The sequence below is a fragment of the Priapulus caudatus genome, unplaced genomic scaffold (assembly GCF_000485595.1).
Source record: "Priapulus caudatus unplaced genomic scaffold, Priapulus_caudatus-5.0.1 Scaffold213, whole genome shotgun sequence".
In the NCBI taxonomy this organism is placed as follows: Eukaryota; Metazoa; Priapulida; class Priapulimorpha; order Priapulimorphida; family Priapulidae; genus Priapulus; species Priapulus caudatus.
In genome coordinates, this window is record NW_014577274.1 from 139704 (window position 1) to 165478 (window position 25775).

Here is a 25775-nt window from a genome sequence, read left to right on the forward strand (position 1 = left end):
TTTAGCTCCTTGGGTCGGGCTAGAGTCTAGGTAGGCCGAGTACGTCGAGATGAGTACGGATGCATGAGTACGTCGAGTATCAAACGCTATCAATTTAATAGTGCAGACATTATCATCATGCACTCAAAATTCTAAAACCATTGCGTATACCGGTATCGGGTACTTTCTCAGTTTGTTGAAATCTTGCTGACTTGCTCTGCTGTCAGTATGATACATTTGTAACATTTGATGTCTGATGCCAGGATACTGAGGATTGAGACGGTACAGTGACAAAAATGCACTGCACTCGATCACTTGATATTATTAATAATAATACTCAAAACTGATGCTTATGCGTAACGGAACAATATTAACTACCTGTTCATACCTATAATGGTAACACTCTTTAAAAATGTATAGACCTGATCACACTACGAGTGCGAATTATATGGTCTCCGTGTAGCGCTTCATCTTCTCTTCGTCTTCTTTTCCGTAACAGCCTCCAGATCAATATTGCACAGCTGGCGCCATCGGGTGAGCAATAGGCGCATTTTCTATTACGCGATTGGATTTTATACGCGAGAAGAAAATTTTGTCAAGATATTCTATGGTTTGTCAACGAATTCTAACCGCACAAAGCTGCAAAAAATGTAAATGTTCTTTGTGCGTATGGCCTTTGCCTTTTCAATGGATGCAATCAATTCATTTCTTTTCAATATGTTGGCACATACATACGGGGCATAAGCAACCACACATCTCACTTACACAAATACACGCACTACAACACACAAACACTACTACTTCTTTAAATTGATCGTTTGCCGTATGTCGTGTGTAATATATGGCTCTCTGTTGCAAATAACTAGTGTATTATTCAAGTTATTCTTTAAATTATAAAATAACAGTACTGATATACATGCTATGGTCATTTATTGCCAATACATTGATCATATATTACATAGAAATAAACGAGTGACAACTGATATTAAAACTGACATGTTTAGAAAAAGCACCTACTGTTCCTGCTTCGTTGCAATAACACAGAGAAAATTATATACTTTTCATTTTTTCATGACGAACATCTTAATTAATACAAGAATGAAGTTTCTGTGTCTGAAAACCAGTTCAATAATTTTTTGTGCAACCATGTACCATTGAGAATACGAGTATTCAAGCAATCCCACTGCTACCAAGGAGGAAAGCATGGACTATTAAAAATGATATTACAAATTTTTATAATGCTCATACCTCACTAACGACACCAAAACAGACTTCACTTAAAAACATAATTTATATGCTATCACCCTCGTAAATCCACACGCATTCTCCAACTTGCACCGTTAAAACCACAAAAGTACGCACGATCTCCACACGAGAACTCGCAGCTCGAGACATTTCAACACACGAACACACGTGTACTCTAAACGACCAAACGCACGTTTAGCATAAATGCGTTCACGCCAACGACACGACACCAACGATCGGTATCCGCCGCTCCGCGACGTCGCGCAAACTTCGCCGCGTGTGCGCGCGCGTCTCACAGCGTGGCGAGAATGCGCGAGAACGACACGAGCAGCACGAAGATCGTCTGCCCGACGCCCCAGAAGAGCGCAAAGAGCGGCTGCATGACGATGCCGGCGGATCTGTAAACGCCCGCGACGACGGCGCTCGTCAGCGCGCCGCCCGTCAGCGGCGACACGACGCCCATCGCCACGATCAGCAGCGGCGTCCAGCGTCCGAACTTGTGGCTGTGCAGGCGGCAGAAGGCGATCGCCGCGGCGACGAGGTGCACGAAGAGCGAGGAGAAGAGCGCCCACAGGAACACCTGGTACCAGATCTTGCCGAATTTGTTGAGCGGCTTCGCCGGCGTCAGCCCAATGACGTTCGCGATCGTGTCGAACACGGAGCCGCCATTACCGGAGTCGGGCATCTCGCCGCGCCGGTTCAGAACGGATGGCTGGTTCACTGCCGAGTTGTAGCACGAGGGCTACGTCAGTGCTGGATCAGTGTGCAGCGAATCACACGGGGGAGGGGGGGGGGCGATGAAACGGAAAATATTATATATTAAATATATATAATCGTATATTATGGAAATGTATTACTTGTCATATTATCAAGTATTATATATATATATATTGCGTGTATGTAGTGAGAGTGATTGATTGAACGTAAAGCAGAATAATCTCCGCCAGGAAAATTCCTCATAAAGGTCCTCATAGCAAAACTACAGTCCCAGTTTATATAAACAATGTCAGCAATGGAGATATTCCTTTGCCGATAACTCGGGAGCTGGAACGACTACAGCTGGAGCCGGAAACTGTAGTTGGAGTGATTGTAGGTAAAGTGCACACGTTCACGAGATGCTATACAGAAGACTGCTTGTAGTTTTTCGTTTCCATCATCTTTTTGCCGCACATCGCGCAGATGGCTTTCTTGTATGCGCAACCTACAAAAAAACTTTTCATCAGAATTTTTTTAAATCAAGACAACACAATCTCTGAATGTGGCAAATTCCATTTAACATTTATACAGTTTGAAATTGCTTCTACCCACTCTTAAGAAACACTGCCAGTTTATAATTGAATTTCATCATTTTAATGGTTTTAGGACATACCTTGACAGTAGTAAGAACCAACTTGATGCACTCTTGACTTGCAAATCCTGCACTTCTCAAATTGGTCTGAACCTTTGTATGGTTTATACCTGAAAGAAATAATTCATTTTAGAGACACTACATCATTTACTACATCTACTTTATTCTAACAAAAATGTCCAATTTTGACACAATTGCTGCTGCTGCTGCAGTAAAGATAAGTTCTACTAAAGATTGGTCTCATTAGGATTGGTCTAAGCTTGGCAGGAACATTAGAATTGCTATAAGTTATTAGATTAGATCAGATATTTTAATCATAATTTATTATTCTCACACTCATATTTATCAAATAACCCCAATCTGAAGTGTAGGTGAATCAATTTATATCTCAGACTTGTAGGTAACTTATAAGGGTAAATTAAAAACTTATCCTTTGCCATGCTGAGCTTTAGCCAATGGCTTCCAGTTTACATTAGCTTGACATCTTGCATACACACAGGGAATCAAAAGTGGCCATGACAAATGCCAAACAGGACAAATTCACAAGCTATATATATATATACTTCAGCTATTTAAGCTAAAGGCCTGATATATGTTTTTCGCCACAGTAACCTTCCATCCACTTTCATTTTCTAACTAGTGAATGCCAATATATCCTGCACATAAAAATATTGTACCTTGCTTTTCCAGATGTTAACGCCTTATTTTCGCCAATCGACCGTCCACCCCCTTCTAAAATATTAAGAAATAAAATGAATTAGAATGCTGAATCTTATATACGACATGCGAACTAAACATAGCCTATGGGTACTCCCATGTCGTATTATTATTTACTATGGTATACAAGAGCAAAATGGAAATAACAAAGTCTAAGGAATCTTGCATTTGTGTCACAAGTGTGTGGCACTGTTCTAGCTGCATTACAAATTCTGACATTGAAACCTTCTACGTTGCTTTTTGCAGTATGGACTTAGCGATCTAATCAAACTCCATCTTCCTCATAGTCCTTTAGACTCTGACTGAAGAGTTATCATCACCACATTACGAGATTACGAGATTACGACTTTAGGCATGAATATATTGTATACGTGCCAGTCGTATTTCTTGCTCCACTCTTCCAAGGATCTGGAGTTATTACCTTCCCTAACTTCTTTTGACCTGAGGATCAAAAAAACATTGCCATTTATTCTCTATCTGTATGATGATTGTACATAGCAGGGTAAAAAATACACAGGAGCGAAATGTTTCTATACACTCTTTCACCTATTATTGCCGACAATTTCCTGTAAATGCTGTCCAAATGCTCATCTGCAACAAACACTGGCTGCATCTGCACACTGACACATAAATATATAGCAGGTAGGAAAGCGTGCTGCCAAAATTCGCTCGACGCTCGCTTGATTTCATACGAATACAACACAAATATTCAACCATTCTACTCCATCTTTGTTTCTATTTGAAGATTTATAGTGTTCACTTGTTATAAAAACATACTGTCTGTGTTCGTAACCGAGCTGTGTCACGCGAAATCACACAAGCCTGACGAAATTCTCGCGTTCGCTTCCATTGCGCAGTTTATGTAAATGGCTGCAAGTACAGGGGCCCGTTGTCAGAAACATCGTAAAGTTAATGCTAATGTTAATGCTACGATAACACTTACGACTAATGTTAATGCTACGATAACACTTACGACTAATGTTAATGCTACGATAACACTTACGACTAATGTTAATGCTACGAGAGTAGCGTTGACAGAAACACATCGTAGCTACGAGCAAACTCACGATAACAGGAACTTCATAATTTCATGTCACAAGGCTGCCGATTGGATGAGAATCGATCACAAAATTCAAATTCAAAGACATTTATTATACATCACAGTAATTTATGCATAATGATGGCTAACCACATATAAATAATCTTTGATGAAAAATGACGTGGTCATGAATTTATACTGCACAACAAAACAAATTCTCACACTTTAACACGAGACGTGAGAGTTGTGGCAAGCATGGCAAACATTTAAAACAAGAGAACAAATGCCATACGCCATTTGTAAATGTATTGTTTTGTTTTATTAGCGGTAGATAATTAATGATTTTGATGTGTTTTTCAAGAAAAACACATTTTATTCATTATTATAAAATATAATATCACTATAATTGTAATTCGTAGTGTAAATGTGTTATTTTCAACTTAATATTAAAGTTACGAGAGGGTCTGGGCTCTCATAATGTTAAAAGAATATTTGCGAGGATTTTTCGTTCTCGTAACATTACGATGTTTCTGTCAACGGTTAACGAGTGGAAGTTAATGTTAAGACTAATGTTAAGACTAATTTTGTTTCTGACAATGGGCCCCAGGGCTATAGGCGGCGCACTGCATTTTGGGAAACTACTACGCTGCTTTCCAACTCCCTTACGAGCCTCGTCAAAGCCGCCAATGGAGCGTTGCAAAAACGTTGCAGCGTTGCGGCGCAAAAATGAGGTCACGAAGAGCGTTGGTGGGTGTTTCCTGATTCTGACAGCCATTTACATAAACTGCGCAACGGGAGCTAACGCAAGAATTTTGTCAGGCTTTGTGTGATTTCGCTTGACACAGCTCGGTTACGAACACAAACATTATGTTTTTATAACAAGTAAACACTGTTCTTCAAATAGAACCAACGATGGAGTACAATGGTTGAATATGTGTTGTATTCGTATGAAATCAAGCGAGCGTCGAGCAAATTTTGGCAGCACGCTTTCCTACCTGCTATATATTTATGTGTCAGTGTGCAGCGGCAGCCAGCGTTTGTTGCAGATGAGCATTTGGACAGCATTTACAGAAAATTTGTCCGAGAGAGTATGTGAGGAGTGGAAGAGAGTATAGAAACATTAAGACTTTGGTAGTAAATAGATTTTGTATTTATTTAGCATTATATTTTATTGAAACGCTCCAAGTGCCTGTGGCGGCTGTGGCCAGGCCTAGACCGAATAATTCTGTCCCAGATAACGTTTTATATTTTAGATGAGTGGCAATAATAGGTGAAAGAGAGTATAGAAAGATTAAGACTTTGGTAGTAAATAGATTTTGTATTTATTTAGCATTATATTTTATTGAAACGCTCCAAGTGCCTGTGGCGGCTGTGGCCAGGCCTAGACCGAATAATTCTGTCCCAGATAACGTTTTATATTTTAGATGCGTTATACTGGGACAGAACGGGGTGCATTCAAATTTCCTGAGATCGCATGCATGCCGATACCGGCATACGGGCCGCATTAGAACCCCGAAATTCTCACGAAATCGCTCACGAAATTTCAATGCACCCCGTTCTGTCCCAATAACCCTCACCAAAATATAAAAAGGTTAGGCCGTGGCTACGCGACCGGTTCCGGATGAGGAGCCGCTAGGCTACCCGTCCGGAAATCCATCTCACACAGTGATCTTGCAACACGTACACACATGATTGCGCAACGGGACGCTCTGCTGATTGCCGAGTGTGTGTGTGTGTGTGGGTGAGAGACAGAGAGAGGGAATGTGTATGTGTGTGTGTGTATGCATGAGAGAGAGAGAGAGCGCGTGCTAGAGCCTAGATGTGTGTGTGTGTGGGGGGGGGGAGAGCTAGAGGTGTGTGCGCAATCATGCGTGTACGCAAGTCGCGCGATCACTGTGTGAGTGGATGTCCGGATGCGTAGCCTGGAGGCTAGGCGACCGGTTCCGGACGCGTAGCCACTGCGAAAAGGTTATCTGGGACAGAATTATTCGGTCTATGCCTTTGGCCAGGCCAGGCAGGTGTCTTATCGTTGACTCATTTAGTCATTTCTCCAAGTTCAATGAATATTTGTATTTGTAATTAATGTATGTCAGTATGACAACAAAAGTTAATAACACTAACAGTAACACTAACAGAGTCGGACGCAACATGAACATAGCCATAGCCTCATACTCATACTCATAGGTGACTAAGTCTAAATGACAGTAATGACTAATGTTATGATATGACTTATGTTATGTTATGTTCTCGTACTTGTCGGTGTCCACTGGCACTACACTGGATATAATGATAAGGTGTAATAGTAGTTTATCAAATAAGAAAAACGTAATTTTAAATACATTTATCGCAAACCATTGCAGTTTCACATGAAACCTGTTAATCCATAGGTAAAATCATAATATGGTAAAATCGACGAACAACCAAAACAGCGATATGTGCTGCCCTCTATAAACAACCGTAGTTGACGTCCAAGATTTGGCGGGCCTCGCGGCTGATGATGAGTTTGTCAACATCAACATGCTTCAATATTTTCATGATTGTGTAGTGACTAATAAATGCAGCTGATGTCCGTTAGAAAGACTGAATTTACTTTCTTGTGGGGTGAAATGTTATTGAAATTGATGGTGCACTATTGCACCAGCCATGAGTAAAGACATAATTAAGATTTTGACGTGGAACATTAACGGCATCAGAGCCACTAAATTACCACTAAAGGATGTATTGAATGATCTGGATGCAGATATTATTTGTTTTCAAGAAACAAAAATAACGAGTAAGCATGCAACACACACTAACTTAAGTAGTACACATGTCTACGCATAACACATTTGGTCTATATGAGCATGATAAGCTCCACCATACAATCAATCATGGCAGTGCCTCCTGCTCCGGTAACCCGCTAACCGGACCGTGAGTTCTTTTGGCTGGTGCTCAAATTTGACTTCCCTGTGCCCTAACCCTAACCCAGGCTTCTCCCTACGTTGCGCAAACCGGGCGCGCCCGCCCCGTTTGGGAAAACTCCCCCTCCCCGTTTCAATCGTTGCGCCACGTTTAAATTATTTCCGCCCCGATTAAAAAAAAATCATTTTATTATTATTTTTTTAATGGGAATGGCTACATGAGGAACAGGCTGAGTGAGTCAGCTTTGGAGGCGCTGCTGCTACTGGCAATTGAGGGGCCACCTTGGCAAGAATTCCCATTCGACCCACTGGCAGCAAGAACAAGTCCGCACCTGCAGCTACAGCACACACGCATCTATTGACTATATATAACAACGTTATATATAGTTGTTATAGTAGTTATAGTAGCTATAGTTGTTATAGTAGTTATATATAACTATATATAATGTTGTTATATATAGTCAATAGATGCCTGTGTGTTGTAGCTGCAGGTGCGGACTTGTTCTTGCTGCCAGTGATTCGACCAGGCCCCCGGACCCCCCTAGTTTCCCCCCCTTACGTGTCTGGTAGCACCATCCCCTCCATTTCTCCGGCTCGTATAATGTAGAGCAGTGCAGGCAATAGTGTCAAACTCACAATTATGTATGGCACTTAACAACACCACCCTGTTCCCCCACAAGTCAAAATATGTAGAATACACCCTGCTAATCACTTAATTGTTTGTTCTAGGAGATCTACTAGATGAAGCTACCGCTGTCGTCGATGGCTTCAATTCCTACTTTAGCTTCTCGCTCGTCCGTAGCGGTTACAGCGGTGTTGCAACATACTGCAAGGATCACGTGACCCCTGTCAGAGCAGAAAATAAATTGTCTGGCTTGTTGACGGCTGGAAATGATGCTAGTAGTGACACCATAGGTTACTATGGCAATCTAGAACAGTTCACAGAGGAGGAGCTAAAATGTCTTGACAATGAAGGCCGTGCCGTTATGACAGAGCACAAAATTCGGTAAATTGTAGACATAACACGATAAGTCGACTTAATTGTAAGCTGGAATTATTTATTCAAACATGTGTTTACCAGGCATCTCTATTGAAAGGACACCTATCTATAAAAGACACTGGGCAATTCTTTGAGTGGAAGTTATACAGTAAAAGAAACTGTTGAATAGACGTCTGGCCAAAAAGAAAACATGAGATTTCCTTTCAGTGACCCTTGTATACAGGCTTGACTGTATATAGAGTAGTAATATTAATTTTAACCTAGGAAATATTAATTTTAGTCAGGAATTCACTCCTAAACAAGTTCACGGCACACGCGAATTGTGTTTTGCAAGCTATTGGAATGTTGGGATATGTTATACCATTATAATTTATTACTTGCAGTGGACAGGATGGTGCTGAGAATAGTCTGGTAGTGATCAATGTTTATTGCCCACGAGCGGACCCTGAACGTGAAGACAGGAAATCCTACAAGCTCAGATTTTATCAACTGCTGCAGATTAGGGCAGAAGCTCTTCTAAACTCTGGCAGGTATGTAGTTGTGCATGGGAGACGGTGCCTAATGGAATTGTAAATTCCATATTAATTAAACGTTTATAAATGTGCTTGACAAAATCATTATATCTGCGAGCATGTCTTAAAAAGAGTTTCCAAGTAGATTAACCCCATTTGGTTACAATTCACCTTTGCACTGTTTGTGTCGTACTTGCAGGCACGTTGTCATAGTAGGTGATGTGAACACGTCTCATAAGCCGATTGACCATTGTGATCCAGCTCAGTGTAAGGTATGTACGCACCACGCACACATATTTTTTTAATATATAGCACATGACACAAGCAAATGTTTTTAACTTTCTATAAAAATCTATTGAGTGCTTATTTGGGTACCGCTGTACATGTCTCATATATGCGAAAAGTGGACGCTCATTCTCATTTTCACAAGTGTTAAATACCTAATCTTTGGTATCTTTGGTAGGCCTTTGCATCTCACCCTGGGCGAAAGTGGCTGGATGGTTTTCTGTGGACACCTGAAAAGGAAGGCACGCAACCAGGCACCACTAACAACGACCGATCGTGCGAATGGCCACCAGGTGTCGCAGCCAAACGATTCGTGGACTGTTTCCGATTCTTACACCCGACCGTGCAGGGCGCCTTCACCTGCTGGTCCACGGTGACCGGAGCTCGCCAAACCAACTACGGAACGCGAATAGATTACATTTTCGCCGACCGATGTCTCGCGACGACAGCGCTGGTCGACTGTGACGTTTTGCAGCACGTTCAAGGATCGGACCACTGTCCGGTCAAGGCAACATTCAACGCTGACGTGGTAGCGGCTAACAATTGCCCGAGTCTGTGCACAAAGTACGGTTTCTCTGGAAAACAACAGAAGCTGGCAGAATTTTTCCCCAAGACTCACGAGCGTGCAGTCGCGCAGCCACTGGACGTTGGCACAACCGCTATAGCGCGCGATCGAAAGCCACAGTCAAAGCAGCAATCGCGGAATCCGGCCGAACACGCACGCAAGAAGGCGAAGATAGAGACTGGAAAACAAAGAACGCTCGCAGGTTTCCTATTGAAAGGGGCAAAGAAACTGGATGCGGTTGATTCATCGCAGCTCACAGTTGCCAAGCAGATCATTTGGAAAGACGTGCTTAACGGTGGATCTGAAACAATCACCGGCACTCGGGTACAAAGCACACTCACCTCTACGAGGAGCCAGTATGGTGTTGACACGAGAAACAATGCATTGACTAACGAGCTCTATTTCAGCGTTCGCGGCGAGTGCAATGGACAAAATGGTGCCGATAACGCTGACGTAGCAGCGGCAGCTGCAGGAAATCGCGGCAAGGATCCGGCGTCGAACGTTCACTGTGCGGCCGACGCTCCTGCTCCTGCGGCCGCTGCAAAGTCGCAAGCTGCTCAGTGGAAGGGCCTCCTGCGTGGCCCGCCGCCGCCTCCAGTCTGTAGAGGTCACGGCGAGCCGTGTGTGCTGCGAACCGTGAAGAAGTCGGGACCAAACGTGAACAGGCAGTTTTTCGTCTGCGCCCGACCCGAGGGTCACAAGTCGAACAAAGAAGCGAGATGTGAACACTTTAAATGGGTCACCAAACCGAAGAAATATTTGTGAATAGTGTCAAAACTAACAGTAGGCAAGCAACTGTTGGCAACTACCACCTAACATACTATACAGTTCTGTTTAGGTATTACTGTGAATATGTCATGATGTAAATAGCAATGTTAATTTTCTGAGATAAAAATGGGCAACCTGTGAATAAAATTACCTTTTTTAACTTGTGTACATTGTTTCTGCAGTGTCATACCGTCCGTTATTCAACCGATAGATAAACAATACCAAAATTGTAATTAGCTAACAAATTTTATTGTGGGTTGACTGTGATAATCACACCAGCAAATTTAACAGTGATAGTAGTAAAATTTACATTTACTAGAACAAAAACACCGGAATAACAAAACTTGTGCATGATTCTTCTGTGCAAGATTTGAGAAGATTGGTCCCATCTAGATCAGACACGGTGAGGTCAATAAAACTCATTTTCGGAATGATGTATAGTAACCCTAACCATACCTGGAATGTTATTAACATTTTGCCACTTGAAAACAGCTGTCTATGTCCCCAAAACAGTATTGCCAGTAGCAGTTAATGGAGGTCTAGGGTTTAAATCCTGGAATGCTGACGTCAATTATATACATTTCTCTAGCTTCGAGTGAAAATATATCCGATCGTCTGTGAAATGTGAATTATAAAAGAGCTTCGAACACAGCCATTTTAATTGATATGGTAGTAGAATTATTGGTCATATTAAACACGTTGCTATCGATCCATTACTGTACATATTTTAGCCTCTCCTTTTCTGTAAAATCTGTAGAAAAACAACTTGCATGCTAGCAAAAGTACATGATGTTAAACCATTGTGATCATTTACACTTGAATCAATTTAATATATTGATCAAATATATTTGATATAATGGACGGATGCTGGTCACACGATGGCCCACTCAAAGCAATCTAGATACGGCACCCTCACCAATTTACATTTACCGTCTGCATGTACTGTGACCTGAATGTTGCTGGGTAAATACGCACGGCCAACTAACTTTGTCCCTCGTCACGCCCGAGATACAGCTAGAGTCGGCAATGACCTATTTTTCTATCGCAAGCTTGGCTTTCAAGCTCTCGGGCATCTCCGGCGGCGGCGGACGCGGGAGTCTGAAGACAACCTTTACCGAGTCATAGATGAACCACTGCAGGGCCGTCAGCGTTCCGATCATGATGATTCTGGGACCCAATCCCTTCCACAGTCCTGCAGCACGAGCATAAACATTTTTGTCAGCAATCTCATATTCAACACAAAACCGAAATTACATGCGCATTTTGACAATTCAGTATATGGAATCAATGGAACGTGAACACAGATACTGGTCACTATCGATAAGGATTACGGGAACTGTAAAATCCGTTTCACAACAGGCAGTTATCACACATACACGCTTCACTGTACATACTGTTAAAAACCTATTTACCTTATCTTTATGTTAGTTTAAGTATCTTATATTTCCTTACCTGCCCATCCCAGCTCTTTCGCAATAGATACTGCTGTGCTTCCCTTAGATTGGTTGAGCTTTGACACAATAGTATCAGCAGGGTGGGACACAAGTGCACAAAATACTCCAGCTGTAAGACAGAGGAAAAAACAATTTTATTATAAGCATGTCATTTTTGATAACAATCCTCATAATGAAATAAAAATAACGACAGGATTTTTCATCTCCTCAAAATTTACCACACGAATGACACCAACAGTCTCTTCATTAACAGACACAGGCAGACAGAGCAATTTGAACTTGCATTTGTTTTTAAATAGGAATACTTCTCTGAGCACTTACCAATGTAGCCTCCAGCAAAGGTGACAACAAGCTGCTCGGGTTTGCTCATTTCTGACCTTGGCTTCGGTACGACGTATTTGTACAAGAACTCAACTGTACGCTCAAATGCTGCAAACTTCATCATAGTGTATGGAATCTGTCTGGCCCACAGCGGTGGCAGGCCCTTGTAGAACCTACGAAAGGCAATATTTTTATTTATCATTTACATACACAAATATCATTGATATGAAGGTATATGCAGTGCAAACAAACATTCATTCGCACAGCATTATTATAAGTTGGGGAGTCAAGATAGAAGTACACGTACCATCTCTAGGTACATCGAGACCAGTTAAAACCACGAACCGGCACTAATTATGCTTGCTACTCACTGGTGCCATCTAGTGTCAGTTTCTTGAAAATTGTGAATTTGCTGTCATCAAGTTCAGACACCCGAGGACATTTCCAGAAGTCTTCCAGGTCTAACACAGCATGATCGTTAGACGTCTAAGCCCAACACGTCGCACTAAGCTAAGGTTTCGTCGTACTAAGCGTGCTCATGATGCGATGATCGACTTACGCGCGAATTCCCTCGTCAGCGTACATCTTGGGCATCGCCTCCCTCATCGTGTTGGCAAAGCCCGGTTGTGTCTGGATCCTCACCTTGGTCGCCTCGAACGGAGCCAAACCGATGTCGGCAAAGAACTCGGCAGAAGCGCTGGCGGCGAGGTACAGCGAGGTGCGCCACAAGAACGTTTTCTCCTGCAACCGCAGACAAACGAACACGAGATTGCAAACATACGTACAAATGTACGAATGACTATAAACGTGAAAAAGATTACGAATTTATAAATGTGTAAATTACCGTTTAAATGTAGTACTGTATTGCACAATCGATTATATATGTACAAATAATTATTAACATACTAATGATTATCGAATGGGCAAAATTCGGTCAACTTATAAAGAACTGCGTCAAAATGTCTCGGTATAAGTAACGTAACTCATGTAACACAACAAGAAAATGCAGGAATGGGCGATTCAGGCCAACTGTGCAATATGTATCATCACTGCTTTGGTATACCTCAGCAGCTAGAAATGATGCATTTTAAACAACGTTGGCAGTGATGCATCGACCATATACAGTCTGACTCACCTCACCAAGCATGTTGCCATATACGGTCTTGAAAACTTCATAAAAGCCAAACTTTCCTAAACCTTGGATAGAGTATCCGAAAAATGTGGGTGCCCAACCCTTTGCAAGGCCTCTAAATCCATCCTCCTTGACAGTCAAACCAAAACCACTGAATACGCCTTTATACTTGGCTGTAAAATAAAATGCAGGGATTACTGTGACAATGTAAGAGGTACCATGGTTATGATATAACAAATGTTTTGCCTGTGTGGACCTACATTCACTAATTTAACAAGCCTGGCAATAATTATATTTTGTGAGTATATTGTGAGACAACCGTTTTTATCAAACCAGTTTATCTCACACTCGTGAAAAAATTATACCCTACCCTTGTGGAGGATAAAATTTCCATCACTTAACACCTAAGATAATCTGGTCTCCGAACAGATAGTAACAGATACTGATAACCTTTAAGAGATCCTCCAAATACCAGAATGAATGAATAAACGAAACCAACAATGGTATCATAACAAATATGCTATTTATTGTTGCTTATAAAGGTGATTCTGTGCACTCTAGAAGTGCTTACTCATACATACCAGGGTCGACCTGTATCCGACACTTCACCAGATCGAGAGGGACGACTGCAGTGTGTGTGATGCCACAGCTGAGAATACCACCGAATCCACAAAGAGCATAGTACTTCATTGAGCCAAACTCACAGCTATTGTCCTCTGAAAAGCAGACATTTAATATTACACGCACATCTTCCCATATATAATAGACACATAGACGTATACACGCACGCATAACAACATTGCTCTGATTCGCCAATATATTTCAGCTAATCGCAAAATAATTTTACGAGCACCCATAGTCGACTGCAACTTACCCTTTAGCGGCTCTACTGGTGCAAGCGAAGCATCACATCTGGCCTGGAATTGACTTGTGAAGGGGCTAGACTTCACAGCCTTCAGTATTTCTTCCATGCTGCGCATTTTTTTGAGCTATTTGGGACGTCTACCTCCTACAATTAGGCAAACACTGGCATAAGTGGCTTAGTTTACGAATTAACACACTAGCGTCTGAAATTGCCTGGGATTAACTTTGCAGACCCGACACAGGTACTCTCTACAATAATAGCTAGTTCATTAACAGTTCCAACCTTATCTATTTTCAACCAAACTCTTAACATCATATTCATTCATTTTTCTGTTTTCAAGCATGTTCATGGCATATGTTTTACAATACCCTCAAATGCCTGCCATAAAATACCATTTTTGTCAAGGCCGATGAAAACCATGTCACGGGGTCTACAAAAATAGCAGTTGCAACCGTCAATGGCCTCCAGCATTTGTAAGTAGATATATTAACTTTCTTAACCTTTACTATAATAAAATCAACTTATCGTGGTCAGGATTAAAGAAAGAGATAAGTTCAATACGCTAAACAACTGCGTAGCTGAATAATCACAAGATATTAAATTCATAACCTCCCGAACACTGGCATGACATTGGAACATTTCGACACTAGGAACTGACAGTGACAGTGCAACCTATATTGTAACTTGTATTACTACTACTAGACAATAGTACAACAGAATAACAAGCAACAAAGAAGAAGCCGGTCTTGATATCAATATATGTCCTCAAAGTCAGTTCACTGTCACTGACTGAGTCAATGCAAGTTCATTGCTCATGATAAAATGAATTGATAGGAGCCTATCTACTATCTAGGCTCTAGTACTATAGTCGGTTCAAGGATAGAGAACATGAGTCCAATAAATGGTTAGGGTTAGGATTAGGGGGTTACCATTAGGGTTAGGATTAGGGGGTTACCATTAGGGTTAGGATTAGGATTAGGGTTAGGGTTAGAGTTAGGGTTAGAATTAGGGTTAGGGTTAGGTTTAGGCACATTGGTTTTATTGGGACCCATGTTCTCTATCATTGGGCCCTATAGTCCGCGTTCATTAACTGCCGCAGGCCATCAATAACCTGCGCCAAAAACCTGACCATAAAGGCCATTTAACGCCCTGCGGCAGTTAATGAACGCGGGCTATAGTACTAGAGCCTAGAGGGCGCAGGCTAGAGCTAGGGCCTATCCGGAGTAATGCCAGTGCCAGTGGCAATGCCAACGAACACGAATACCAACAATAAAACAAACTACAGACAACAGTGTAAGAGGACATTCTCGTGGAATACCGTCGATAATGATTATAGTTCTACTAATAAACATATACACAGTTGTACTGCTACTTCGGAACAGTTGTGTACTGTATGATTCAACTATTTGATTACGCCGCTGTTGAATATAAACTGGCCAAGATCACTTACCACCATGCAAAAGGACAGCGAATACGACGAACAGGGATTTTGATTGGTCGATATCGGAAAGGACAGGAAGTGACGTTTGATGACGTCAAATTAACTCTGGTGCCTGCAACGTTGACGATAGCATCTAATATTGCTATAATATAATATATATTATATTATATATATATATATACGCTATAACCCCATGACCCATACGTATATACACGTATAACCCCATAAGGCCATAACATAATAAATATTATTCTTCAGCGTCCATTGAGTTATATGGAAGACGGAGAGAGACAAAATGTTGACAGATCAACTCTGCGGATCGCAGTAGAAAAACCTTTAATTTTGCAATTAACCAAAAAGAAAGGAAGAAAATTCCAATATGGAATGACGCATAGTTTTTAACAAATCGCCCACCACGCTTCTCATTTTTTGGGAAAATTACTCTCTCTCTCGCTCTATCATTTTATATTCGCCCCTCACACACGCGCGAGCACGCATGTACGCGGGCACTCATGCACACACGCGCGTACGCAGGCACTCATGCACGCACGCCCACACATACACACATGTACATATTATACACGCAGTAACTCGCTATATGAGTGTGAGTATACCTGGATACACAACTTTAGAAGGATTCATATCATCTAGAAAAATTAACATTAGTACGTGTCATCACTGTCTGGTCACCCCGCGTATATTATGTAAGCCTAACTAGCATGCACAATATACTATTGCAGCTGTTGCCAACACATAGAGTACGAGTTCGTGACTAATGCAGCTGTTGCATTTGGAAAGCTATCATTACATATGCTTATTACACGTGCGCTTATTTGCTGCTAGCTTGGCCTGACAGTGTGGGTGTGGTGCGTGACTGTCTATAGCGAGTGGAAGAAAACAAAGATGTGGTCCTCGTTTGAACGCTTGTTGGAAATTCGACATGAGAGTGATATATAGTGAAACGTTGAGTAGTGAGTCTCGGCGTCATATATAGATTGAAACTATGTGAAGCATTGAGGAACGAGAGAAAATCAAACACTTTTCAATATGGGATCGTAACACAAACCTTCTTTATCTGTGAACTTTCTTAACAAGACACTAGAAACTAGTGTCGACGCGACAGCGTAAATGCTAACTACATTCGTGTGCTGTGACGATGTTGAATCGCAGCTGAAAGAAGCTACAGCGCAGGAACAAGGTCCTAGAGTCAGTGCCCGGCGAGTCTACGTTACCTAGACGTCATCCACCACGGTGCGCGGAGCGACGCACACAGTGTAGCGTAGAGTAGCGTATACACATAACTTACGTATTGCGTACGCATAACACACGTATGACGTACGTATAACGTACATACAGCGCATGTATAACGTACCTATTATGCGTACGCATAACTTACGCAAAGCGCACGTATAGCGTACATATACTGCGCATCTATAGCATACCTATAGCGTACAAATAGCGTGCCAACAGTGTGCCAATAGTGTACGTATAGGGGGCTACGTGTGTTCTGAAACGCCCTGCAATCTCTACAACACCGCCACAATGGTTTCCCGCCGCATCTCACCGTTGCGTCGCCTAACACTGACGCTGACGGTGACGCTGACGCTGACGTTGTTTCTGTGCGCGCTCGCGGCGGGCTGCGAGAGCGGATATCCGCGCGGAGCGTCGCCGGGCTGCTACGTCTATAACACGCTCGACGACGCGTGGAAGTCGAACTGCGAGCGACGCAGCCGACTGACGCAGTTCGACGTCCGGCGCATTCCGCGCGACGCGCGCGCGCTCATCATCGAGGGAAACCTGGTGCCCGTCCTCAAGCAGGAGACCTTCTACAACGTAGAACTTCCCGCGGTGCTTAATCTCACGCTGAGAAACAACAGCATACAGGTGAGCGCAGATATATACCCGCACCTCTCTTCTTCTTCTTCTCCTTTCTTTTTCCTCTTCTTTTTGTTTTTTTCTCGTTTTTGTTCTTCTTCTTCCTCCTTTTCCTCTGCTTCATCATCATCATCATCATCATCATCATCATCATCATCATCATCATCATCATCATCATCATCATCATCATCGTCTTCTTTTCCTTCTTCGTCTTCTTCTTCTGATTCAAAGTAAAGAGCGGTAATCATTAAAAAACGTACGTAGCACTTCCATATGCTCAGCACGTCCGTGTATGTCTGAGGAAGATATGACAACAGAAACAATACAAAACAAATAACGCTGCAATTTTTTTCCCCCTATTCACAACTCAAATGAACTTTTCTCGGCAGGTGATTGAGCGGTACACGTTTGTGAACTTCTCAGTGCTAGAGATGCTCGATTTGTCTCACAACAACCTCTACCTACTGTCATCGAAAATGCTGGCCGGACCCCGCGACCTACGCAGCCTGTGTCTGAGTAACAACAAGATAACATTCCTCAGACCTACCGTGTTCGATTCATTCCCCTACCTGCGGCACGTTGATCTATCCGGAAACCGTATTGTACACCTACCGGAGGATCTATTCACAGGTACTAAATATTAAGTTTTATACAAATTAAAAATATTTGTCCGTTACTGTAATTAAATTTCTTACATTTAATTTATAACATTGTTTTAATTTGGTTTAGGTTTTCTTTCATATTTATGTTTATGTTCAGCCTACACGTGTGGCGTGACCAAGATGCGGGCGATGACACACATTATAGACATTAAACTTTACATTTAAACATGGCGATCGCTTCACCTTGCCATAACTGATTAAACTATCATGCTAGAAATTCTGTCGTTTATAACTCTGTATCTAAAAGTAGTAACTTGCTCTAATAAATATATCTATATATTGATTTATTTGGCTGCTTATTTATCTGTTTACTTATACGTTTGCTTGTATTTATTTTTTCATTTTATTCGTTTTTTTTCGGTACGTCCGCAGGTCTCAGCCCGATCGTCACGCTGCTGCTGCGTGACAACATGATAGACGACATTCCCGACAAGCTGCTCATGGGGACGCGCAACATGCGCCTGCTCGATCTCACCGGTAACCGGTTGCGCCGCAACATCAACGACGGCCTGGAGCTGTGCACGAGCCTGCGCAGTCTGCTGATCGCCAACACGGGCGTGAAGACGCTGCCCGTGCTCCCCGGCCTCACGACGCTAGACATGTCCAACACGAGCATCCGCGACGTGCCCGTGCGGCAGCTGCAGCAGATGCCGCTGCTGTCGCGCGTCAACATGTCCGGCATGAGCATCCGCTGCGACTGCGACCTGCTAGCGTGGCTGGCGGCGGCGCAGCGCGAGCTGACGTTGACGATGGACGGGGTCGTCTGCCTGCCGGAGCGTGGCGTCGAGAACGCCAGCCTCGCGCAACGTCTCCGCATGAACTGCCCGCCAGATGTCACGCCGGCGACGACGAAGACGACCGGCACGACGACGTGGGAAGCCGCCACGGATAACGAGGTGGCGGGAAGCGTTCCAACCGGGGACGGGCTGGACGAAGGAAAGACCGGCGGGAGTCTTAAGGGAGAGGAGACGGCGGCCATCGAGCAGGAGCCGGCCGTGCACTGCATCGGCTACGTGCTCGGCATGTGCATCACGGGAGAGAGGCTCACCTACATCCTGACGGGCGCCGGATGCATCGTCGCACTGCTCTTCCTCGCCGTCATCGCCACCGCAAGAAGATACGGCCGACGGCGCGACTCGATCGAGCCGCCGCTGCCGCCCGGCACGCCGCGCGACGACGACGTCTCCGTCACAACTTACCCGGGCGACGTCAGCCTCGGCATGAAGAAATACGCGCGCCACTTCTCCTGGCTGCCGAGTAGCCATGGCAACCGGCTCAACGCGAGTCTGCACACGCTGAGCGACGTCGTGGACGCGGAGTCGCAGTACGACGCATCGACGCCGCGGCCCACGTACAAGCGGCGCGGCAGCGACTCCTGGCGGACGCTTGGTCGCAGAGAGAACGACGACGACGACGAGAGCAGGCCCGGCCCGAGTCAGGCAGACATGAGAAGAGCGACCTCTATGGCGTCAGTCAGCACGGCGGGCCCGATGAAGAGCGCGCTAAACAAGGACGCGTCGGAAATCATCGAGTCGAACCAGACGCTGGGCTCGACGTGGAACCAGTCGGACGCTCACATCCTCATATGATCGAGAGCTTATCATACGTTATTATGATAAGATAAGTGCTAATAATACGTTATTATGATAAGATAAGAGGTTAATAATACGTATTATAATCAGAGAAGTGCTAATAATACGTTATTATGATAAGATGAGGTTATAATACGTTATTATAATCAGATTAAGTGCTAATATACGTTATTATGATAAGATAGGAGCCAATAATACCTTCACAATGTATCATTAGCTCTCGACTTGATCGAGCTGGCGTAGGGTTAATGAGCGGTGTCAGACGTAATAATGCCGCCCATTATTCAGCGCTGATAGAAATGTCTTTATTTATGTAATGTGATGGTAACTGTGACACTTGCCATCATCGCAGAAAGCAGATATCAATCGAGTTATATTTTATCACAAGGGAGACAATAATCAACTGTCTAGCGAATATAAGGACTTATTAATTAAAGTCAGGCTATAGAGTCGGCTTACCGCGGATTTCACCATGCAGACGATACTGACAATGTTGAGCCCATCGCGTAGATCCGTCCACATGCAGATGCTTGAGACAGAGATTTGAACAGAGACGAAGTAGGATAACATCACAGGCATGGGCGTGCGCGATGTGAGTGATAACACTATGGACATGAAACAAGGAGAGAGTTGAGACAACCTTGTTAACATTCTATAGACGAGAGATGCAGAGAATTGATACCTTCTTATTTCTATAGATGAATCATGGTAGACGGAAGCCTTGATCACAATCTATAGATGAGACATAGAGAGATTGAAGCTAAGATCACATTCTATAGATAAATCATGCAGAGACTAAGTCCTTGATCACTTTCTATAAATTAGGGATGCGGAGACTGAATCTTGATCAAATTCTATAGATAAGGGATGCGGAGACTAAGTCCTTGATCACATTCTATAAATAGAGGAATGCAGGAGATTAAATCCTTGCTCACATTCTATAGATGAGGGATGCAGAGACTAAATCCTTGCTCACATTCTATAGATGCATCATGTAGAGACTAAGTCCTTATCACATTCTATAGATGAGGGATGCGGAGACTGAATCCTGATCAAATTCTATAGATGAAGAATGCAGAGACTGAATCCTTGATCACATTCTATAGATGAGAGATGCAGAGACTGAATCCTTGTCACATTCTATAGATGGATCATTCGGCGACTGGAGACAGCGTTGGTAACATCGTAAGAATGAGTCACAGAGACCGGAGGAGAACTTTATACACATTCTACGGGAGGACTCGGCAAGGTCCGGACACTTGTGAGCACTGTGTAAATGAGAGCATTCAGAGATTGCATACAGACGTCACGCGATCACTATGTGAAACGGCCCTACGTAGACTGCAGACAACAGTGAGCCTATTCTAGTTAGTAAGGATTAAAGACCGGACTTAATTGTGCTCACCGTGTAGATGAACATATACAATCCGTAGAGGCTGAACATCCATCTAAACATATAGCAAGATATCTCTAGACCAATTAGTTAGGGTAGAGCGCATTTACTACAACGTATAATATATATATATATATATAATATATTAATATATATTATATATATATATTATATCTCTTTGGAGACCTCATATAAAGTCTATTGTCTGTAGCAGTGGTTCATAAACCTTTCCGGCCCACCGCCCCTTGGCTCTATAAACCCATCCCTAATGCCCATTACCATGAAGGCTACGTACGAGCCGTCTGGGCGCGTTCTAAGCTATATTCTGTTTGAATATTTAGTAAACTCAGTATAAACGCTATATACATCTAGGTTTCCTACACGTAAAATAAATAGACCAAAGATTTAATGCATATTATTAATTTAATATCACAAGTTATACATTCCAATTTATTAATTATTTCCCTGTAACAATATTATATATAATATATCAATAACTATATAGACCATCTTTAATATTTATTCGTGGCTATATACCAATTGAAATAACAATATAAATACCTTATGCTATAATACTTTCATAATACGTATCTACGTACCTACCTATAAAAAAACAAATTATTTAGATGTAGTTTTGATATGCAACGAAAATCTAAATAATCAAACAATGCAGCGGATTGAAAGGTGTCGTTGGAAACATACTCGTTTTCGAAATGAGAAGATTATTGTCTACCATGCATGCAGTGCTTCGTGAGCTAAACCGGACACATGTTTAGCAACCTCGCATTTTTGGGTCTTTCAAAGAAGAATAACAAACAGTACGCATTGTGGTTAGGAAGCTTTGCATTGCTGTCGTTGAACGACTATAATAAATAGCAGTTCTTTGAGCTACACTGACTGCCTTGACCCATAATATCTATATTTTTTACACCGAGAATGCCTTTTATCAAATCACGAATATGAAGAACGTACACGAAGCCGTTTATAGGTGTGATACTGTTTCACGAGAAGCAAGATGTAAAGGAGATATCTTAAGTAAGTTCCTTCTTCAATCTCTGACCTGCGGGCAGTTTCGAAATGACAGTATCGTGTCCGTTGGGTTCTTCCCGTGGCTTATGTTTCCCTTACTATTATCATGAACATACCTATATATATCAGGAGTAGATAATGGGGAATTAATACCTATTATCTACTCCTGATATATATATGTCAACATGAACACTAAGCATAGGTATGTTAGATGTTACCAAAAAATATTTCGCATTTAAACTGGTTTTACTGCTGATTGATAACATTAAACAATAGCTTTTATAGAATAAACTTCCGTCTGTGTTCCATTAAGAAGCTTCAAGAATGTTCTTGAATTCTTAACAGGATCGTAATACTTTCAATTTTTTATTTTACCTATCCACAATTATTTATACACGTGCGACCACACATTCACCAATATCAATCCAATTAAATAAACTCCAGCGATCTGAAACTCAGCACATCATTGTAAATAAAAACAAATATTTGAATAGTCGTAAATGCTACATAAAACATATAGCTTCTCCAATTACAATTTCCAATATTAAGTTAGAAAAATAACGATATCGGTACACTGCTGCTGCTGCATACTATATTGTTACATGATATCAGGAGTAAGATAATATAGGTTACCCTATATTATCTTACTCCTGATGATATGTATACCCAATTCCCTAATAATATAATATCAAGAACTAATAATACATAGCATGTATTATTAGCTCTTGTTAATATTATAATAGCACATACCTTATAATTGTAATACTATCAGTGAGTATCAGATTTCGAAATAAAACTGCAATAGATTGGACTCTTATCTTAATTCCCATTATTTTATTGGGAACAAGCACCATAAAACAGCAGTAGCCTGAACATATATACAATATAACATATATAATGCTCGTGGCAATAGGTGGGACTCTCAATCCCCAGCAAAAAAAACAGTCGGCAGCAATAAGTGGTGCCGGCATCATATTTGGCGGTGCAACAATCCTTCGCATAATGCACTTTGGGGTACGCTAGCTAACGCTTCTAACGAGAACCACTTAGTCTATGGCTTCTCTGGAGACAGAAAATGATCCATGTAATCATATGTAGCATTTAAAATAGGGTAATACCATACCACATATCAAAAATAAGATATATAAAGATAGACCCTAAACATTATGCATCATAATGAAGTTTTAAATGAAACAATTTTATATATATATATATATATATAACTATATATATATATAATATATATATATATCCAGGAGTTTAAATGAGAGCAAATGTCAAGACCAGAAAATACAGACCATATGGTTTAGACTGGTGTATCGATTGCTATTAATTACCCGGCAGTGTCAAAATGCATAAGTAATAATGTGAGTTGGCAGCAGCCTGCAACGTTACACAGCTGTTACCATGCATCTACTGGGGTACATCCTGGTACCGAATAGCAACCTATTGCAACATGGGTAGTGTAATATTGCAAGCGAAGGGTTACCAATTCACGCCAGATATAAAATTGCATGTGCTCAATCCAACTAGTTGGGCAGAGTTTCTCAGCTGCCAGCCTAGCATTCTTATATGCCAATAAGTAAACTTGGGCAAAATAAATTTTGCAATAACCCAACCTCGTATGAAAAGAATCGTCTATGCGTCCCACCACTCTCTCCTACTAACTCCTCCACATAAACAAAATTTGCACCTGAATGTCTTTTCTGAGACATTTCACAAGAGCGAGAGTGAAAGACTGCCAACACCTTGACAACTGATTATATCAAACTATACCTGATAGATATACTATATCCAGATAAATAAAAGCGTTTCAGTTTTGCATATTAACAAAGTGTACCAAACAATTAGCCGCGGAGCGACAGCGCTCATCTAACGTCTACTGCGGTGACTGCTGTGGTAGAGTGGTGGGATTCTAGTAAACCCTGTTAGTCCCAAATGTTGTTCACATACGCGCCGAAGACAGTGGAAGGCACAGGAATGGTATCAGGAACCCTTCTCGAAGGAATGTTCGTTGGATCGTTATGAAAGTGCCACGAGATGGCGCTACGTTTAAGTGTCTTAAGATTAAAGATGGAAGCTCCCATCGTACGTAGTAGCAACAACTATTTGCAAGACAGAATAGGTAAGCACTGATCCTATTTACCTACGCAAGCCGGCCCTAACAGGCTGAAATGGAGAGCTGCCACTGTAACTAATTAACGCAGCAAAAACTACACAATACTATCACCACCACATGCACTGGCAGTGGCATAAGTTGCATGTAACACACTGACAGTACAGAATGCCATAGAAATTATACGATTTAAGTTTATGATTTTGGAGCATAAACCTTCTTCAACCAAATTAGCTTTTGAAATTTCACTGTGACATTGTAGCCTCATACATCCAGGCATGTATAGATTCTACTAGCAAACGCCGGCAGTGAAATTCTTTCTAACAGTAAATAAATCCATGTTCAACCCTACTCTTGAGGGTCAAAAGGTTACTCAGACACTTACTCTTCGCATGTCAGCGGAAAGTACATTCATGGTCCTTTCAATAAAGCCATAAAAATAGTAGGTCACCGCGAAAACAAAAAATTTTTCAATCGCTCCTACAGACCATGTCCTCAGAAAATGTCTAAAATCTGCCCTGTGCCCCATTGACGCTTTGACCTCAGCAATTTCGGCAGCAGTGATGGCTTTTCCTACCATGATGCTATACACCACTATCATGAGCCTAGGTCGAGCCGTTTAGATTTGTGACGCATTCTGCATTTCCTCCCTATACCTTAAGTTAAGGAGGGAATGTTTCTTCTTTTACACCTCTTGACCTTTGACTTTGACCCCCAGCTTCGACATTCCAACTCGTTTTCGGATTACCCCCACGTCCCGCGACTTCAATCCGTACGTCGAGCCGTTTATATTTGTGTGCCAACTGTTGACGGACGGACGAACGCACGACGGACGGACGGCACGGACAATCATGCGATTCTACAAGCTGCATCTGACTATGTCAGATGAGCTAAAATATATTGGCATGTCATCTTCTGTTGGTTACTGAAACACCCAATCACGGTATCCCATCATATCAAGGCAGCAGGTTCACCTTAATATCCAGCCAACTTCGCTGTTGGGTGCGTAGTCCATCAGCCATTCCTTTGTCAATTTAGAGTACCCACATACCAACCTAGCATTGCCGCCAGTAAGAGTTGCATTGCAGTTGCATCTCCACCTCTCATAATCACATCCAGCAGTCCTGACCTGTAATTAAATGAAAGTGTCAATGAACTGGTAGCTCACCTTGGTGTGATGAAGAGGAGGGGGATATATAAAGCAAGAGTATATATGGGAGACTCCCATTATACAGCTATCTCCATTATATACTCTTGAGTAATGATATATCATAGGTTTTGATGCGAAATAAATGTTTCAGATCTGAAAGTCTCTTGACGAGAGATGGCGCTACGCGCTAAATGATCCCATTTTGATTTTTGAATATCGCGCAAATAAAAAACAATAAAATATTCCAGTCAAATTACTGTAACGAAGAATCTAAAACCAATATTACACGTATAATATGTATGATTGTAGAGTTGTTAACCAGTTAAGCACGAAATAAAGTAAATAGGACGTTGTCATCTCTCCATAGGAGTAGCAACTGGTTTTGGA

The 25775-nt window shown here is 42.1% G+C and overlaps 5 protein-coding genes across 6 annotated transcripts in view; 1 reads left to right on the top strand and 4 right to left on the bottom strand.

Annotated features, from left to right (window-relative positions):
- The window catches only part of LOC106807408 (protein unc-79 homolog), a gene marked incomplete at its 3' end in the record, with an annotated part of 21450 nt that extends 20974 nt beyond the window's left edge, over positions 1–476 (bottom strand). The window contains 1 exon segment of the mRNA XM_014809728.1: positions 368–476.
- Positions 477–892: 416 nt separating this feature from the next.
- LOC106807424 (transmembrane protein 170A-like) lies at positions 893–1927 on the bottom strand. Its single transcript, XM_014809747.1, has one exon. It carries the CDS (start codon positions 1907–1909, stop codon positions 1517–1519), a length of 393 nt encoding a protein of 130 aa, XP_014665233.1. The 5' UTR covers positions 1910–1927; the 3' UTR covers positions 893–1516.
- A 99-nt stretch (positions 1928–2026) lies between these two features.
- Positions 2027–6760, bottom strand: LOC106807422 (cysteine-rich PDZ-binding protein-like). The gene is made up of 5 exons (XM_014809746.1): positions 6668–6760; positions 3665–3730; positions 3250–3304; positions 2594–2682; positions 2027–2425 (listed from the first exon to the last, which is right to left on the bottom strand). The coding sequence occupies exons 1-5, from the start codon at positions 6681–6683 to the stop codon at positions 2343–2345; spliced, it is 309 nt and encodes a 102-aa protein (XP_014665232.1). The 5' UTR covers positions 6684–6760; the 3' UTR covers positions 2027–2342.
- A 40-nt stretch (positions 6761–6800) lies between these two features.
- On the top strand, positions 6801–10526 carry LOC106807420 (DNA-(apurinic or apyrimidinic site) lyase 2-like). Of its 2 annotated transcripts, none has more exons than XM_014809743.1 (5): positions 6801–7101; positions 7958–8234; positions 8612–8758; positions 8940–9012; positions 9204–10526. In XM_014809743.1, the coding sequence occupies exons 1-5, from the start codon at positions 6972–6974 to the stop codon at positions 10353–10355; spliced, it is 1779 nt and encodes a 592-aa protein (XP_014665229.1). In that variant the 5' UTR covers positions 6801–6971; the 3' UTR covers positions 10356–10526. The 2 variants fall into 2 exon arrangements, with proteins under 2 accessions (XP_014665229.1, XP_014665230.1); XM_014809744.1 differs by having other exon boundaries at positions 6804–6829.
- Positions 10527–10588: 62 nt separating this feature from the next.
- LOC106807421 (phosphate carrier protein, mitochondrial-like) lies at positions 10589–15644 on the bottom strand. Its single transcript, XM_014809745.1, has 8 exons — positions 15581–15644; positions 14140–14274; positions 13847–13981; positions 13269–13438; positions 12693–12874; positions 12134–12306; positions 11811–11921; positions 10589–11550 (listed from the first exon to the last, which is right to left on the bottom strand). Exons 2-8 carry the CDS (start codon positions 14243–14245, stop codon positions 11390–11392), a joined length of 1038 nt encoding a protein of 345 aa, XP_014665231.1. The 5' UTR covers positions 14246–14274; positions 15581–15644; the 3' UTR covers positions 10589–11389.
- Between the last annotated feature and the right edge of the window lie 10131 nt (positions 15645–25775).

Coding starts and splice junctions, on each gene's coding strand:
- LOC106807421 (XM_014809745.1), bottom strand. CDS start 14,245: ATGCGCAGCATGGAAGAAATACTGAAGGCTGTGAAGTCTAGCCCCTTC. Junction 13,439..13,846: donor TCGGATACAGGTCGACCCTG/GTATGTATGAGT, acceptor TTTATTTTACAG/CCAAGTATAAAGGCGTATTC. Junction 12,307..12,692: donor GCTGACGAGGGAATTCGCGC/GTAAGTCGATCA, acceptor TGCCTTTCGTAG/GTTCTACAAGGGCCTGCCAC.
- LOC106807420 (XM_014809743.1), top strand. CDS start 6,972: ATGAGTAAAGACATAATTAAGATTTTGACGTGGAACATTAACGGCATC. Junction 8,235..8,611: donor ATGACAGAGCACAAAATTCG/GTAAATTGTAGA, acceptor TATTACTTGCAG/TGGACAGGATGGTGCTGAGA. Junction 9,013..9,203: donor GTGATCCAGCTCAGTGTAAG/GTATGTACGCAC, acceptor TATCTTTGGTAG/GCCTTTGCATCTCACCCTGG.
- LOC106807422 (XM_014809746.1), bottom strand. Junction 3,305..3,664: donor TGGAGCAAGAAATACGACTG/GCACGTATACAA, acceptor TTAATATTTTAG/AAGGGGGTGGACGGTCGATT. Junction 2,426..2,593: donor TGGTTCTTACTACTGTCAAG/GTATGTCCTAAA, acceptor GTTTTTTTGTAG/GTTGCGCATACAAGAAAGCC.
- LOC106807424 (XM_014809747.1), bottom strand. CDS start 1,909: ATGCCCGACTCCGGTAATGGCGGCTCCGTGTTCGACACGATCGCGAAC.